The 17,405-nt window shown below is 39.9% G+C and overlaps 1 protein-coding gene across 1 annotated transcript in view; it reads left to right on the top strand.

Annotated features, from left to right (window-relative positions):
- The window catches only part of Polr1f (RNA polymerase I subunit F), a 16,164-nt gene extending 6,508 nt beyond the window's left edge, over nt 1–9,656 (top strand). Inside the window, exons 3-4 of the mRNA XM_055625578.1 lie at nt 7,736–7,944; nt 8,483–9,656. Coding sequence (XP_055481553.1) covers nt 7,736–7,944; nt 8,483–8,849 — 576 coding nt within the window. The 3' untranslated portion in view covers nt 8,850–9,656. The remainder of the gene's footprint in view (nt 1–7,735; nt 7,945–8,482) is intronic.
- The last annotated feature ends 7,749 nt before the right edge of the window (nt 9,657–17,405 follow it).

Genomic DNA, 17,405 nt, shown 5'->3' with positions numbered 1-17,405 from the left:
TCTGTCTTATCAGTGAGTTTTACTTGCATTGTAGACATCTTTCATTTTCTAAATGGAGTTTATCACTAAGTACTTTTTGTGTGACTGTTGGGAATAGGGTTAATTTTATAATTTCTTTCTCAGAAAATTTTATCAGAAAAGCTGCTAATTTTGTGTGTTTATTTCTATATGTGCTACTTAACTGAATTCATTTGTCAGTTCTAAAACCTTTTGGTGGAGTTCTTGGGTTCATCTATGCATTGAATCATCTTGCCTACAAATAGGAATAACTGAGTCCTATTGGTGCGTCTTCTATTTCACTGTAGCCTACCTACTCTGGTTAGTCTCTAGTACTCTATTGTAGGAGGGCAGTGAGGTTCTGTCATTCCAGGTTTAATAGGAAGTGTTCTTTCCCGGCCAATATTTTATTGCCTGTGAATTGACATTCAGATGTCTTTATGTGTTATAGTTTTTCTGTTTCTAACTTCTTGAGGGCTTTCATCCTAAAGGAATGTTGAAATTATCAAATGTTGTTTGTTCATGTATTAAAATAATCTTATGATTTTAATCCTTTATTGTGTTTGTATAATTATGTTATATTTATCTAATTTTTGTATGCCATACAATTCTTAAGTGCCTATAATGAAACTGTTTAACTTGACCATGTTACATGAGGTCTTGATAATACTGTTACCTTCAGTTAAAATTATCTTGAGTATTTTTCAGTTTATGTTCACCAGAAAGATGAATTACTAGATTTTGTTTTGTATTGTTTTCAAGGTTTGGTAATAAGGTCATATGCACAGAATGAGTACCCTCCTTTTAAGTTTTATAGCATAGCTTGAGAATCATTGGTAGTTCTTATTCAAAAGTTTGATGAGAGTAAGTGATGAAGCATCTAATCAAAGTCTTTTTTATATGTCCAGGCATTTGTTCATTTCTTTTAGATTTCCCAATATGTTAACATATACTATTTCAAAAGAAATACTCTCTAACAGTCTTTTAATTTCTGTAATATCATTTGGAATGTAATTTTGTTTTGTAATTTAGTCTGCCTCTGCGCCCTTTTACAGTTACAGTTTTATCAATCTTGTTTACTTTTTCTAAGAACCAATTCTATTCTATTATCATTTTCCTCTTAATTTTGGAATTGATTTGTTCTATTTTCTAAGACTCTGAGATGTATCATTAGCATGTCAGTTTCTTTTTAGGGCCTGTGACCTCCTAAGGCATGGGTTTTTGACCAGGTTTCTATACAGACATTAATTCTCTCCTGTGGGGCAGGCCTTAAATACTCCCACAGCACTCACGCCGCTCTTGTATCGTAGGTGCATCTTGGTTGGCAGGTTAGTATTGTGGCGTGCAGAGTCCACTAACTGGGTAAACCACATAATGCTGGCACAATGAAATCTAGCAAGCAAGGAAGAAGTTTTCACTCAGTTACAGTTTAATTTCCCTGGGTCCTGTAACTGGAGTCTCTTGTGTCTTAAGCAGTAGGGTCTTACCACCTAGCTTTGGTGGGCAGCCAAAAGTAGTGGCAGTGTTCTGCATTGCTTTGGGTATCACTGGGTCCTCCCTGGCCAGTAACATAGGGAAACATCGCATACCTGGCATTGAGATGTTATTTAATAACCCTTGCCTTCTGGAGGAAGTACCCCCCCCCCCCCACTGCAGTACTTCCATTCAGATTCCTCAAAGACAAAGAATACACACACAGTTGGCTTACAAAGCAGTATGTTTTCATATGGTCCTTTTAAATTGCCCTTTATATTCAGTTTAAATATTCTTAGTTTATTCCTTCTTTTATTCAACTCTATAGAGTGATGGCCTACTATGTTGTTTTTTTTTTTTTTTTAAGATTTATTTATTTGTTATTTATACCGTGTTCTGTCTACATATGCACCTCCAGGCCAGAAGAGGGCACCAGATCTCATTATAGATAGTTAGGAGCCACCACGTGGTTGCTGGGAATTGAACTCAGGAGCTCTGGAAGAGCAGCCAGTGCTCTTAACCTCTGAGCCATCTCCCAGCCCCCGGCCTACTATGTTGATCTCATTTGATTGTTATTTCTCTTGTGTTTATTTTAGACAATATAATGGCAGGTACTATGACATGCTATCTCTTATGTATCTGAATGTTTTGTCTCCATGTATGTCTGGGCATGTGGTGCCTACATAGTCCAGAAGAGGGCCTCCTGCCCTGAAACAGGAGCTATAGATGGTTGTGAACTGCCATGTGAGTGCTGGGAATGAAACTCAGGTGCCTGGAAAGAACAGCCAGTGTTCTTACCCGCTGAAGGAGACCTCTTAGCTCCTATGTACTGTTTCGATGGTGGTGCTCTTTCTTCCACTTTGGGTTGTAGGGCTCACATAAGCATCTTTGATAAGGCTGGTCAGATAATCACAAATTCCCTTAGGTTTTGCTTATTGCAGAGAGTTGTTTCTTATTTCTGTAGAATAGTATTACTATTAGTATATTGGACATAGTAGACTTGATTGACAGTTACTTTATTTTAGGCGTTGAAGCATGTTGTCCTGTACTCACTTGGCTTACTGGATTTGTTTTCTTGGTTTTCTGTTCTGTTGAGAAATCTGCTATTAATCTAACCAGATTATTTTTAAATGTAGCTTGGAGATTTTCTTCTGAAAATTTAGAAATTCTTTGTCCTATGCCTTTAAAAGCTTAGATGTAAATAGTGAAGTGGCTTCTGTAAGTGTCCTGGACATGCTTCTGTATGTCTTTCTTTGCTGTTATTTTACTGAATAGTTTTGTCTCTGCCCTTAACGTCCCTGCCCTTTGAGAACATCAGTTATTTAGTTATTATTTTATTTCACAGTGTTTCGAAGACCTTACTGTCTTCATCTTCCCTTTGTCCCTTTTTCTGAATATGATCATTCAAAAGAATTCTCTTCAAACTTTGTAGTTATTTCTTCCATTTGATCTAGTCTGATAAGATTTTTAACTGAAGTTTTAAAAATAATTACTGTATTTGAAAGTTTTTTGTATTTTATTTTGATTATTTGCATGCCACTCCCCTAATTCCTCTCAGCCAACTTCATGTTACCTCATGTGTTGGCTGACTACCCCTGGACATGGGTCCTGCCTGTGTGACTGCTTTACCACGTATCACACCAGCAAACAGAACTGACTTTCTCCTTCCAGTAGCAATCAAATGCCGATAGCTCCTTAGCTGCAGTGGGGACTTTGTGCCCATCGTGCCTTCTCCATGCTGTGATTTGTCTGGGTGACATTTGTGTAGGACTTGTTCATGCCGTCGTAGAGTAAGACTTTTCTTGGGGAGATGCAGCATCCATATCACTCCAGATACGAACCCTGGGACAGAGAAAGCTCTGGACATCACTAAAGTCCAACTTGGTGAACCAGTAGCAATAAGCTTCTCTGATGAAAATGTAGTGATATATTGATCTGTGCTTGTAACATTAAATCACTGGGGCTTGTTTTATTGCTCTGTCCATTTAGCGTAAAAATAGTATTAGATTTTCCTCTACAGTCCATGTCTCATCTTGCCACAGGTTTGGGGCTCCATGACCGTGTCTGGTATGGATTCCATCTTTTGGGGTGGGCCTTGAATCCAATAAAAATGTGGTTTGTAACTTCATGGCATTCATTAGACTATTGCTAGGCAAGTCATTAATATAACTTACAGAGCCCACTGGGTATGCTTCTTGAGTCCTTCACAGCAGGAGTCTGAATATTTGCTTTTTCAGTACCTGGAGTTCCTTTATGCTTTCTGTATTCCTCTGCATTCCTTTTCCTCCTTTGTATGCTTTAAATAAGCTCACTTTGCCCTAGTGAGCCTCTGAGCTCACCAATTCTTTGTCCCACTTGATCTTTCCTTCTACTGATGTCTCTGACACATTTTTAGTTTTCACTGTGTGCAGTTTTACAACTCAAAATGGCTTTCATTTCTGACTTTCTCAGTGTTTTCTTGAAGCATAGTAGTTCCCTGGCAGTTCCCATACACACAGTGCTGAGTACCTGGTCAGATTCTTGACATCATAGCTTGAGCACTCAGTAAAGTCATGGCTTCTGGATATGCTTGATGTTTGTTGACATGTGATGCATCTAATCCAGCTTTCTACCCTGGCTTTGTTTGTAATTATCTCTGCACGGATTCTTAACAGTGTACTTCATCTAAGCCTCTGTACTATTTCGGAACTAGATAGCACCCAAATCCAGAGTATCCCAAAATCTGATATTACTGTGTTGTCACTATTTCTGCATTTGAGGGCCATTCAAGCCAGGTTTTGTTCCAGATATTCTATTGGTATATTATTCAGAAAGAAACAGAAGAATATCTAAAGCACAATCTGTCTCTGGAAGCATGTGCTGGTACTAGAATAAGACTCTTGTGTCTCCTTTACAGTAGCAGGCCTGTGATCACACACTGTGAGTTTTTGCCTGGCTCTAGGCATATTCACTGTGGATGGAACAGCCTCAGGCTGCCATTAGAGTCAACAAGCTACATTGCACCATGAGCCCTGGACCAACATTTCTGTGGGCAGCCTATTGCTATGGTGGACTCATGGCCCAGCTTTAGTGGGACTTTCAGGACCCACCAGCAGTTAAATAATTGCTTACGCCTTTAGTTTAGGCTCCCTCCCAGTTGGCTGATTCTGGCACTATGTCCTGCCACATGGCCAGCTCTGCCTCTTTGCTGATGTTCATGCTTGTCCACCTCCATGTCCCACTGGCAGAATCCACCGCTTCTAATTTTTTCTGCCAGAGACCCTTTCTCTGCCTGGAACTTCTGCCATCTGCTTCCTGTGAAGCTGTTGGCTATCAGATCTTTATTAAGCCAATAACGAGGGAGGAAGGTGATGAGCCATAATACTAACAGTACCAAAATCCAGCCAGTACTCACTCTCTGTTGGTACAGCAATCAACAGTTGAATATACAGAGACAATCTTCACAAAGTGCACCCCAATACAGCATTGCCAAAAACAGCCACCAGTGTTGCTATCTCTCTTTTGTACAAGCCCAATCGACTGGCCTCATGTATGTTCCTGTCGCTAGAGCTGATTGATGTGGTCTCTGCACAGGCTAGCCCTTGGGCTGTTGTGCTATGGACAGCATTAACTTTCTGCAGTTCAATGTTTACTGCCTTTGCCTTTTCCCAGCAAGTAGGGTTTTTTGTTTTTGTTTTTGGTTTTTTTTTTCATTCTGTGCAACTCAAAGTTAGAATGTTAGTGAAGGCAGATTCTTTGCCAGCTGTACGAATACCAAGATGGGTCATTCCTGAACCTCAGAACCACAAGGGCATGCATGATTTTAGTGGTACACTGAAATGCAAATTGTGGCCAGAGGCAGTGCAGATCAACAAGACACAAGTCTCACAAGTGGGTACAATTTTCTGCCTGGTGTCTAAATATGTTGTAAAGGTTCATCTGTAAGCCCTGTAATGGCAGTGGCTGTGCCGCCTTACCTTAAGAGGCAAGTGGTAGAGACAGCCCACTGGATATCATAACTGCTGCTAAGCTGGACCTTGCACCTAACTCTTGACAGCTGCAGGACCTTCACAGTTACAGGATGAGAACAGGAGTTCCCCAAGCCAGTACCAAGGGAAGTAGCTGAAACTCAGGTCTGTGAACCAGGTGTGTAGGTCTCTCTTGCAGGTTGGTGTCTGTTAGCTTGCTCTGTGCTATGTTCCGAAACACTAGGCATTTGTCTTATTGCAGCAGGCCTGTCAGTGGGTTCCGACACAGCTGTGTGCTATCTTGCATGTCTTGCTTCTCCTTTTGCTGAAGTTGGAAGAATAGTTAGTAGTGAAGCTTTCTCCTTTGCTGCCTGTCTGGCACAACTTCAGCAACTCAGTTCTGGGGGTACTAGCCTGAAAGTAGGGGTCATGGGACTTTGCCTAGTGTTGAGTGTTCACTATGACAGACTTAGTACAAGGTTTAAAGTAAACACATGTAATGTAGGTGACTTCTCTATTCTCCTTCTGGTTAGTCTGCTTTATGAATAGCTGTATGTAAGGAGAGATTGCCAGAGGATCTTACGCAGTTGCCATCCACTCTGCTCTGAGTAAAGTTCAAAGGTTAGGTTAGAGTTCAGTCCTCATGTTCTTCACTCCTTAGGGTTTTACAGATATACTGTGCTGTCTCTTCAGCAGTGCATTGAATACTCCGTAGTGTCCCTGAGCACTCCCTCCTAATCCTCACTGTTCATTGATCTTCTGTTGTCCTATAGTTTTGTCTTTTCTAAGATGTTAGACACTTATTTTTAATCTACCTCCTTGGGTGTGCTTGCACATACCGCAGTGTGAGTACCACAGCATGCACAGGGAAGTCAGAATACAGCTAGCAGACAGCCATGTATCTTCTTCTACCACATGGGTACTGCAGATCACTGTTCAGGTCATTGGGCTCTGGAGCAAGTACCTCTGTTGACTAAGTTATCTCACCAGCCCATGCTAGATGTTTACATCATGAAGCAAGTGTTCTTTTCAGGTTGGCTTTCTTATTCAGCAGTATGCATTTAACATTATTTTCTTTGTTTCTCAAACTTGATGGCTAGTGTTTGTTTTTTTTATTTTTTAATTTATTACAATTTATTCAATTTATATCCCAGCTATATCCCCCTCCCTGATCCACTCCCAATCCTGTCCTCCCTCCCTCTTCTCCCCCTATACCCCTAGTCCACTGATAGGGGAGGTCCTCCCCCCACTTCCATCTGACCCTAGCCTATCAGGTCTCATCAGGACTGGCTGCATTGTCATCTTTTGTGGCCGGTAAGGCTGCTCACCTTTCAGGGGGAGGTGATCAAAGTGCGAGCCACTGAACTGAGTTCATGTTTTTTGTTGGTTTTAATGCTTAAGAGTAAGCATATCATTCTGTGGCTGTACCATGGTTTGTTTTGTTTAGAGACCATCAGAAGTTAAGGAACTTTAATGGTCATGACAGATGGTCAGAAATTGGACTCCTGGTCATGACAGATAAGGAAGCTTTGTATTTTGTCACATTCTATAACAGTTTGTATTATATGCATGTCTACATTATTTTACAGTTCTGTGTTTTAGAAAATGCATCTTTAAAAATATTTTAGGGTGTTCATTCATATACTTCATGCATTTTGATTCCTGAAGGAGATTAAAAACTAAATTCAATGGAAAGCTTAAAAGCTTTAAGCATAAAACTCACATAATACTTTTAAGTTTTTCTGACTTAGCCAAGAATCCATGTTCCAGATTGGTAAAGAATAGTCTCCTAATAGAACTATTTATATCATGATAGTTTGAATTAGTAAAGAATGTGCTTGTGAACTTTGAAACTCAGTCTGTTTATAGACATATCAGTGTGAACACAGTTGCACGTGCTTCTTCGTGCTTTTTTTACATAGTACATATACATGTTACAGTGCACACTCTACTTGATTCCAGTGCGGCTGTAGAGTCATCTACCCTGGGGAATCCTGCGGTGGAGTGGAGCCAAGGCTTTTTTGTTGCCCCCTCCACCATGTCTTTGTTTATGGCAGAACTGGCTCAGTTGTTGCCCACTTACAGTAGACATGGAATTATTTAATAAAACTTAAAGTTTCTAAGTTTCCTAAAATTATGCTTGGGTATGACATGATAAGTTGTTGTTTTTTTTTTCAAATGTTTTGATATTAAAACATACCATCAAATCTGATATTTTCTTTTTTGAAGATGAGTTTCATGCTTATAAAGCTTGACTTACTTTTAACTGTTTGGCTCTCTTCTTGATCTTGCGTCTTTTTCTCTTTTCTTCTTTACAGGGTACAGTTAATAAGGTATCCTCCAGCCACATTGGCTGTTTAGTACATGGGTGTTTCAATGCCTCTATCCCTAAACCCGAGCAAATGTCATATGAGGAGTGGCAAACATTGGAGATAAATGTAGGCGATGAGCTGGAATTTGATGTATTCCGCTTAGATTCAGATTCTGCTGGAGTATTCTGCATTCGAGGAAAGCTAAATACCACAAGGTTAGTGTACCATGATTGAGACAGCAGGAGGGAGATCCTGTTGCTTGGATATATACCAAAGGTAATTATGTTTTCTTTATCACATGTCCCTGGTTTATCTGAATAGCCTGGGTTTAATGCTTAGTAGCTACAATTTTCTTAACCAAGTCCTAATTTTGAAACTCTGCTTGAGCTTCTGTACAGTAAAAGCAAAAAAATAAAACAAAAAACCATTTTCTTGTTAATTTGGGCCAGGTGTAGTAGCCTGTGCCAGTAATTGCAGTATTCTGAAGGTTTGGACAGGAGGGTCATGGAAAAACTAAAAACAAAACAAAACAAAAAGATCAAAAAGTAGCTAGATAAATATAACATTGAGTTTGATATCTGACAATCGTAGATATTTCAGTGGTCTGAGGAATAACAACATAGAACATTTGGAATTAGAGCCACACTAAACTGCCTTGTGCAAAAATCGTAGTCTATTGAAATAGTCTTGGCCTCATTTTTCTTTTCTGTTTGCTTATTGCTGATAATATTTTAAAAATCTGTTCATTCACAGTTTGCAGCGTAAGAGCTCTGTATTGTCTAAAGATGTAGCAGAAACTGGCAGTGAAGAGGTTGTTGAAAAAATTTCAAAGAAAAAAAAGAAGAAGAAAGACACAGTCGATAGTGCCACAGAACTAGCAGAGGTTACAGATGTTACTCCAGTGGAAGAAACAGACCTACCGTGTAGTGACAATGTGAATGACTTCTTTGAGGAAGAGCCAAAGAAGAAGAAAAAGAAGAAGAAAAGACACCAGGAAGATCAGGACCCCATTTTCCAAGCCAGTGATTCCAGTGGCTACCAAAGTGACCATAAAAAGAAAAAAAAGAAAAGGAAACACAGTGAAGAGGCTAGCCTTGAGTCACCTAAGAAGATGCAGTGATTGTCTTTTTGTTGTTAATGTGTTTAGATACCCTAGATGAACAGAGATTTTGAATGGTAGGAAATGTTTAGATATTTGTTCACAAGCAAATACTTGATTAGTAATTGAAGGGTTTTATACTAAAATCATACAACTGACTTAATTTTGGATAGTACTATTATTACTGAAGTGTGATTTTATTACAATTCAGTATAAAATGTTAACAAATGCTTTAACTCCTGACTCATGTTCATGCTCTACATAAAATTTAAATTATCAGCATTTGCCAAAGAACTTTATAGTACTTATAATTATTTTTTCTGATAATAATAACTTTTGCCCTTAGGATGGATGGATGGATATATATATATATATATATATATATATCTCAATAAGTTTACCCATTTTAAGTTTCCTTTAAATAGTATTTCTATTTTCTTTAAGATGTATAGCTAAAGACTATCTGGACCTCTCATACCGTGTGGCTATCAGTGTGAATGTATGGTGGGTGGGGTAGAAACTCACTGTTTCCTACCAGAAGATGTGTGTGCTCTATTTCTGAGACTGTAACGGAAAGGGCTGTTAATTTTTACTTTGTGTTTCAGCAGTCTATTTTTATTATGAATGGATCATGAGCAAGATGAAGACAGGATGAATATGGTTCTTGCTAGTTGAAAATTTTCAGTAAAGTTTTAATGATGAGGGCTAGACTACTATACTTGCTTTGAGGAGACAGCCATTATTGCTTTTATTGATTAAAAATGTGGAACATGTTGTGCCTAACCAGAAAATGGTGATGAGAATAAATTGGTTGAGGCTCAAAATCAATCTGTAGCAATGCATTTATAGACAGTTACTATCTGTGATGTATTTTATTGAGGCAAAAGGATATAAATCAAGCAAGATAGTGTAGTTCCTTCTTCCATGCCACAATATGGGAGGAACAATTATGTGCACACAGCATAAGTGAGGAAATAAAACGGTAATTGCAGTAAATACCACAAAGGAAACATTGACCACTCTTGAACTAGTATCTGGAAAGGTTCAGGGTTAGGGTTGACCTCTCCATGTCAGTCATTGCTGTTGTCGCTGATTGACTGGCAGACATAGTGTGAGCATCAGTTTAATGTTTGATAAGGAGTAAATCTTGCCAACCATTTTTTTTTTTTTTTTTACTTCATCTATGGTATACAGAGTACAAGGGATGGCAGCAATTTAGTATGTGCATGTAGATATAATTACTGTAAGTTATATCTACATAAGGTACACACCATTATCTTTCACAACACTGAAAATTCAGTGGGTTTTAGGTCTCTCTCTCTGAACTATGACTATTCCAAATTGATGTGTTGTCAGTCAGTATAAAATATGAGATTTTAAATTAAAGATGTAAAAAAAAAACAGAATGTAAAAATATCTGAGTATTTATGTTGGTGAATTTTGAAACTTTTTAAAAATTAAGGAATTTACATCCCGGTTGCAACTTCTCCCTCCTCTCTTTCCAGTCCCTCCCTCTCACCCCACCCCTACTTTCTCTCCAACCAACCCTTCGCCCCTTCTCAGAAAAGGGGAGGCCTCCTGTGTATGCTTTGGCATATCAAGTTGCAGTAAGAGTAGGTGCATCTTCTGTTGAGGCTGGACAAGGCAGCCCAGTTAGGGGAAAGGGATCCAAGGGCAGGCAGCAGTCAGACAGCCCCCATCCTGCTTTAGGAGTTCCGTACAAAGACCCAGCTGCACAATGCACAACTGTTACATATGTGCAGAGGGCCTAGGTCAGTCCTATGCATTCTCCCTGGTTGGAAGTTTAGTCTCTGTGAGCCCCTGTGGGCCCAGGTTAGTTGATTCTATAAGTTTTCTTGTGTTTTTGACCCCCTCTGGATTCTTTAATTTTTTTTTCTCCTCCTTTCCAAGGATTTCCCAAGGTCCACTTTGGGCTGTGGGTCTCCATCAGTTTCCATAAGTTGTGTGAAGCCTCTCTGATGACAGTTATGCTAGGCTCCTGTTGACAATTAAAGCAGAATATCATTAATAGTGTCAGGGGTGGGCTCAGTCTCTTGGCCTGGGTCACAAGCTGGACCAGTCATTGCTTGGCTGTTCCCTCAAATTCTGCTCTATCTTTTTACCAGTGTACATCCTGCAGTTAGGGCAAATGTGGGTCTAAGGTTTTGTGGCCGGAGTGGTGTCCTAATCCCTCTTTTGGAAGTCTTGTCTGGTCACAAGAGTTGGCTGGTTCAGGCTCCGTATCCTTCACTGCTAGGAATCTTAGCTAGGGTCAGTCTTACAGATTTCTGGGAGTTTCCATTGTCTTAGGTTTCTAGCTCTTCCCAGAGAAGTCCTGTCTCAATCCAGTTGTTTCCCAGTTCTCTCTCCCTCCTTCCTCACTTCCATCCTTCTTGTTCCTATCCCCACGAAGTCCTCTCCTTCCATCTACTCTCTATGTCTAATCTACTAAAAAATGAGGTACTGCTCTCAACAGAATTCTCAACAGAGGAATCTTGAGTGGCTGAGAAACACTTGAAATGCTCAACATCCTTCATTGTCAGGGAAATGCAAATCAAAATTACTCAGATTCCATTTTATACCAAGTAGAGAGATTAACAGCAAAAACTCAAGCAACAGCTCATGCTGGTGAGGATTCAGTAGAAGTGCAAACTTGTACAACTACTTTGGAAATCAATTTGGTGGTTTCTCAAAATTGGGAATAGTTCAAGACCCAACTATACTTCTCCTGGGCATATAACCGATGCGTCACCATACAACAAGGACACTTGCTCAACTATGTTCATAGCTGCTTTATTCTTAATAGCCAGAAACTGGATATAACTTAGATATCCCTTAAATGAATAAAGAAAATGTGGTACATTTACACAGTGAAATACTACTCAGCTATTAGAAAAAGGAAATTGTGAAATTTGCAGGGAAATGGATGGAACTAGAAAAGATCATCCTGAGTGAGGTAACCCAGACCCAGAAACACATGCATGATATGTACTCACAAGTGGATATTAGCCACGAAGTACAGGGTAACTGTGATGCAATCCACAGACCCAAAGTAGCGAAGTAACAGGGAGGGCCTGGGGCAGGGGGACTTGAATCTCACTGAGAAGAAGAAATAGAAATTTTAACTTTTTGCTGAATTTTTTTGCTATGAAGATTTAAGTAAACTTAATTTTCATCTGTTTCCAATTTATTTATATTTCTCAATGGTTAAATAATGATTGTGCATGAGTCCTTTTAACTTTCTTTGGACAATGCTGTTTAAATGAATATGTAAATTCAAAGGGGTTGAAATAAGCTTTTTTTTTTTTTTTTTTTTGGTCAGGATTGATGTAACTTTCCCAGAAAGTTCATCAAATATTTCCTCCATGTCTTAGAGGTTAAATATGTATAACTATAATTATGCTTGGTACTGATAATAAATTTTAGGTCATGTAATTCTAGCCTTCCAGATGCACCAAGAAAACATTAAATTTATGCCACTGATGGAAACATATATTACATATTGGCAAAATAACTAAAATTTCACATTGCTTTTATTTTGCCTCAAATGATGCTCAAGTTTTAAAAGAATTTGCTTGTGGAAGAAGTGATGACCCTGAGGACTTACCATCTTACCCTCACGAGTGAAGGTTTTTTTTTTTTTTTTTCTGAATGATTGTTATATTGCACAAGGATCTAAGCAGATATAGACTAATCACAGTAGCCTTTTAAAGTCAAAAAAGCCTTCTGCACCTAGTGGCAAAAGAGGAATTGAGAGAAGTACAGGTGTGAGAAAAAATTGATGGGAAAATCTCCCTTACCAAAGATGGAGGGGAGGGGCTTCTATAACTGAAGGGTTAGGAGCTAAGAGCTGGCCAACAGACAGCAGGAAATGTTCCTATACCCACAAAGAACTGAATTCTGGAAGTGGCAAAATGTATCACAAAGCAGAATACCATGGCTCAGGTTCTTGAGTTAAACATTTAGCTAGACATTAATGTATGTGGGCAAAGAACCTGCCTGTAGCTTGTGGGCTTCTTTGAACTTTGTATGTTCCTGTGTGTGTATGCATGTGGTAGCCAGGTGTTTGGGTTCCTCCTAGGTCTCATGCTTAGTTGTGTTTTTTTTTTTTAATTTCAGTTTTTTTCACTTTATTACAATTTATTTCACCTTGTATCTCAGCTGTAGCCCCCTCCCTCCCTCTTCTCCTCCCTTGCCCCTTCCCCAGTTCACTGATAGGGGAGGTCGTCCTCCTCTTCTATCTGACTGACCCTAGCCTATCAGGTCTCATCAGGACTTGTCTGCATTGTCTTCCTCTATGGCCTGGCCTCTCAGTCTTCAAATGAGCAGTCTAGCAAAGGGAACAGGGGCTATCTCTGACATGAACTCAGTTGCTTAGTTCTTGAGATGATCTTGAGCTCAGAGATTGACCTAGGTAGTCTGGCTGATGGGCTCCAGGCATCTTCCTGTCTCTGGATTCCCAGTTGCTGGGCTTATGGGTGCCCCAGCTCCCAGCTTTTGTGAGTGCTGGGGATTAAGTGGAGGTCCTTGTGTTGCGTAGCAGCCTTTAGGGGGTGAGTCATCTCCAGCCCTACCTTTTCAATCTTCTGATGAAACAAAACTCTGTAAAATGATTAGTTTTATTAATCATTTATCTTTAGTACAGTGGTACCAAACTTTTGTCTATTATGGCCATTCATGGGTTTTATTTCAGGGAATTTGTTTCATATTTCAGCACTGTTAATGTGATATTTTTCTTAAAAAAATCCTATTTGGTTTCTATGTATTATAAAGTTAAGTGATTTCAAATATTACTACATCTGACTACCTATGCCTAAGTTTGTGTATTTTCTTAGCTTCAAATCACTGTTGACTTTATTTGTCATGCCTTTGTTTTTGTTTTATTGTTTGTTTACTAAATTCTATAATCCCCTCCTCTCTTGAACTTTCCTGGGCTTAAGTTAAATACTTACTTTTTACTTAATTTCTACCATTGCTGATAGTAATATTGACCCTGAGATCTTCCTTTTTTTTTTTTTCCTATATATCCTCTAAGTTTCCACAAGGTTTATTTTAGAAATATGCATTATGCTTTCTGTAATATTCTGTTGGATTTGTTAGTTTGTTTTATGTGTCCCATATTCATCTGGGATTTGCCTTTAAGTAGAGGCCTCCCAAGAGGCTTATTGGCTGCTAATTTTTAATCACTCACTTTTATTTTTATCGTGCAGTGTAATCTACAATGGTAAGAACTGATTTCTACTTAAGTTGAGATAGTGGTTGTGGTCAGTATACATCTTTTATTTAAAAAGAAACATTCTTTGTCCTATATTATATGTCTAATATCCACTTAGTAGTGAGTATATACCATGTGTATCTGTAGACATATAATAGTCACACTAAAATCTGTACACCTAAAGAAGCTAAGCAAGAAGGAGAACCCTGGGCAAGATGCTCAATCCTCATTCAGAAAGGCAAATGGGATAGACATCAGAAGAGGGGGAAAATAGGGAACAGGACAGGAGCCTATCACAGAGGGCCTCTGAAAGACTACCCAGCAGGGTATCAAAGCAGATGGTGAGACTCTTAGCCAAACTTTGATCAGAAAGAAGGGAGAGATAGACCTGGACGGGACAGGAGGTCCACACGCAGAGCAACAAAACCGAAAAATCTGGGCCCAGGGGCCTTTTCTGAGACTGATACTCCAACCAAGGACCATTCATGGAGATAACTTAGAACCTCTGCAGAGATATAGCCTATGGCAGCTCAGTTTCCCAGTGGGTTCAATCACTAGTAAGGGGAACAGGGACTGTCTCTGACATGAACTCAATGGCTGGCTCTTTGGTCACCTACCCCTGAGGTGGGGGTGGGACAGCCTTACCAGGCCGTAAAGGAAGACAATTTAGCCAGTCCTGATGAGTCCTGATAGGCTAGGGTCAGAAGGAGGAGGACTTCCCCTTCTAGGGGAAGTGCATGGGAGTGGGCTGGGGGAGGGGCATGGGAGGAGAAGAGGGAGGGAGGGGTTGGGAGGGGATGAGGGAGGAGGCTACAGCTGGGATACAAAGTGAATAAATTGTAATAAATAAAAAAACTAAAAAAAAAACATTCAGTACTTGTAAAGAATGTCTTAAAAAATATAGGAACCTCTGATTTAAAAAGACTTTAGGGCTGAAGAGACGATTCAGCAGTCAAAAGGATTTACTGCTCTTTCAGAGGACCTGAGTTCAGTTCCCAGTATGCATGTCAGGTAGATTACAAGTACCTGTAAGTATGCCTCCAGGGCATCTAACATGACCTTCTGGTCTTGGGGACTTGCACATGCATGCATATACACAAACGCATATACACACCTATAATTATACTACAGTCACATTTTCACAGCCATGTGCTTTCCCTCCTGACCCTCCTGTATATCACCTGAGAGTCCTGTGCCTGCTTGCCAAGAGCTGATACCTTCTCCCAGACTCCCTCTCGTTGAGATTTGATGCATCCTAGCCTGTTACCTACCACTGACTCTGGCCATCGTGCATAGCCTAGAGACCTGTACCCATCTTCCCAGTCCTCTGTTCTGGCTGTCCCAAAGCCTCACAACTGTTTCCAGAGACTACAGCCTCCTACAGTCACCTTGCATGGATCAACAGAACACTGCCAGCTGCCTGATTGGGACCATCCATTTGCCCCATATGGCTTTGAAATAAAAGACCAAGCCACATTGCTAGGGAAAACTTGTTCCATGCACAAGCAACCAAAGAAATTGCCATACTCTGACTGACAAGTAGAAGACCTGGAACAGAGGATATAGCCCCAAAAGCAGAGCATAAATCATCCCAACCCTGCTGTATTAGTTTCCTTCTAAATGTAAACAACTTTCCTAAAAGAAAGGTTTCCTTAACAAAGTAACTCAACCACTAACTTCCAGATACAATTTACAACACAGAAATAAAAACATGTAAAGTCAAAATAGCATGTTTCAAAAGAAACCAAATCCATTAATAATAACCTCTACAGAGAATGATCTGGAAGAACTTACATATGAAAAATTCAAAATAGTATTTCATTGTGTAAATGTACCACAGTTTCTTCATCCATTCCTCAGCTGAGGCACATCTAGGTTGTTTCCAGATTCTAGCTATTATGAATAAAGCTGCTATGAACATAATTGAGCAAGCGTCCTTGTATGGTAGAGCACCTTTTGGGTATATTCCCAGGAGTGATATGGCTGGGTCTTGAATTAGAGCTATTCCCAATTTTCTGAGACAGCGCCGGGTTGATTTCCAAAATGGTTGTACAAGTTTACATTCCTACCAGCAATGGAGGAGGGTTCCCCTTTTTCCACATCTTCTCCAGCATATGCTGTCCCTTGAGAATTTGATCTTAGCCATTCTGACAGGTGTAAGATCCTCATCCAACCTGAGACCCATCCCACAGGAGAGAGCCAACATCAGAGAATATTAATGATACTCTGTAGGCTTGCAGACAGGAGTCTTGAATAACTCTTCTGAGAGGCTCCACCCGGGAGCAGATCGAAACAGATGCCGAGATTCACAGCTAAACAAACATTGGTTGAAGCCTAAGGAGTCTTGTGGAAAAGTGGGGGCAGGATAAAAGGACCTGGAAGTGACAAGAGCGCCACAAGAAGACCAACAGAGCCACCTAACCAGGGCCCACAGGGCCTTCTGGAGACTGAAACACCAACTAAGGACGAGGCATACAGTTGACCTAGGCCCTCTAAATAGATGTGTCTGATTGAGCAGCTCAGGCTTCATGGGTCCTCTAGTAAGGGGAGTAGGGGCTGACTCTGACATGGACTCCTTGCTTCTTTATCACTTCCCCTGCCTCACCAGGCCACAGGCAAAGAGGACATAGTTAGTCTGGATGGGATTTGATGAGTTAGGGAGGGTTGGTAGCAGGGGCTCCCCTTTTCTGAGGAACTGGGAAGGAGGGATTGGAGAAGACAGAGAGAGGATGGGACCAGGAGAGGAGGGAGGGAGCTACTATTGGGGTGTAAAGTGAATAAATACATTTTAAATATATATATTTAAATTAAAAAAGTTAATAGGGCTCCACAAACTTTACAGTAATCAGAAACCAAATAAATTTTATTTCTATGAGAATAAAAAAAAAGTTCAAAATAGTGATTATATCAAACAAGATAGAGGAATGGAATAAAGAAGTCAACCTAAGACATGAAAATAAAGTTTGATATCACTCTTTTTCCTATTCTCCATCAGAAACTGTGCCATTGACCTCCTCATTCTCAAAATAATACCTCAGTGTCTGCAGCTTGCAGAGAATAGGTGATAAGACTTGGTTTCAGTCTCTACAATCGAGTGAGCCTCTGCTCTTTAGTCTCAACACTGGTTTCTGCGCCTGCATCATCCCTTTTTCTTCTCCCTGTGAATAGCTTTGTCTCTTTGGACAATGGTTATTAATTTTTGTGCTGCATGGCATGGCAGAAAACATCACAAAAACCACAAAGTTGAGGAATTCTGTTAGTATATCCCAAAAGGGAACCGTTCAGTTTCAAACTCCTGCCTATTACACCGAGAGTACACTGTTCCTGTTCAGCAGGAAGTTTCCGCATCGTGACCGAGAAGT

The sequence above is a fragment of the Psammomys obesus genome, unplaced genomic scaffold (genome assembly GCF_907164565.1).
Source record: "Psammomys obesus unplaced genomic scaffold, mPsaObe1.curated_primary_1811, whole genome shotgun sequence".
Classification (NCBI taxonomy): domain Eukaryota; kingdom Metazoa; phylum Chordata; class Mammalia; order Rodentia; family Muridae; genus Psammomys; species Psammomys obesus.
This window is presented reverse-complemented; position numbering and strand designations above follow the sequence as displayed.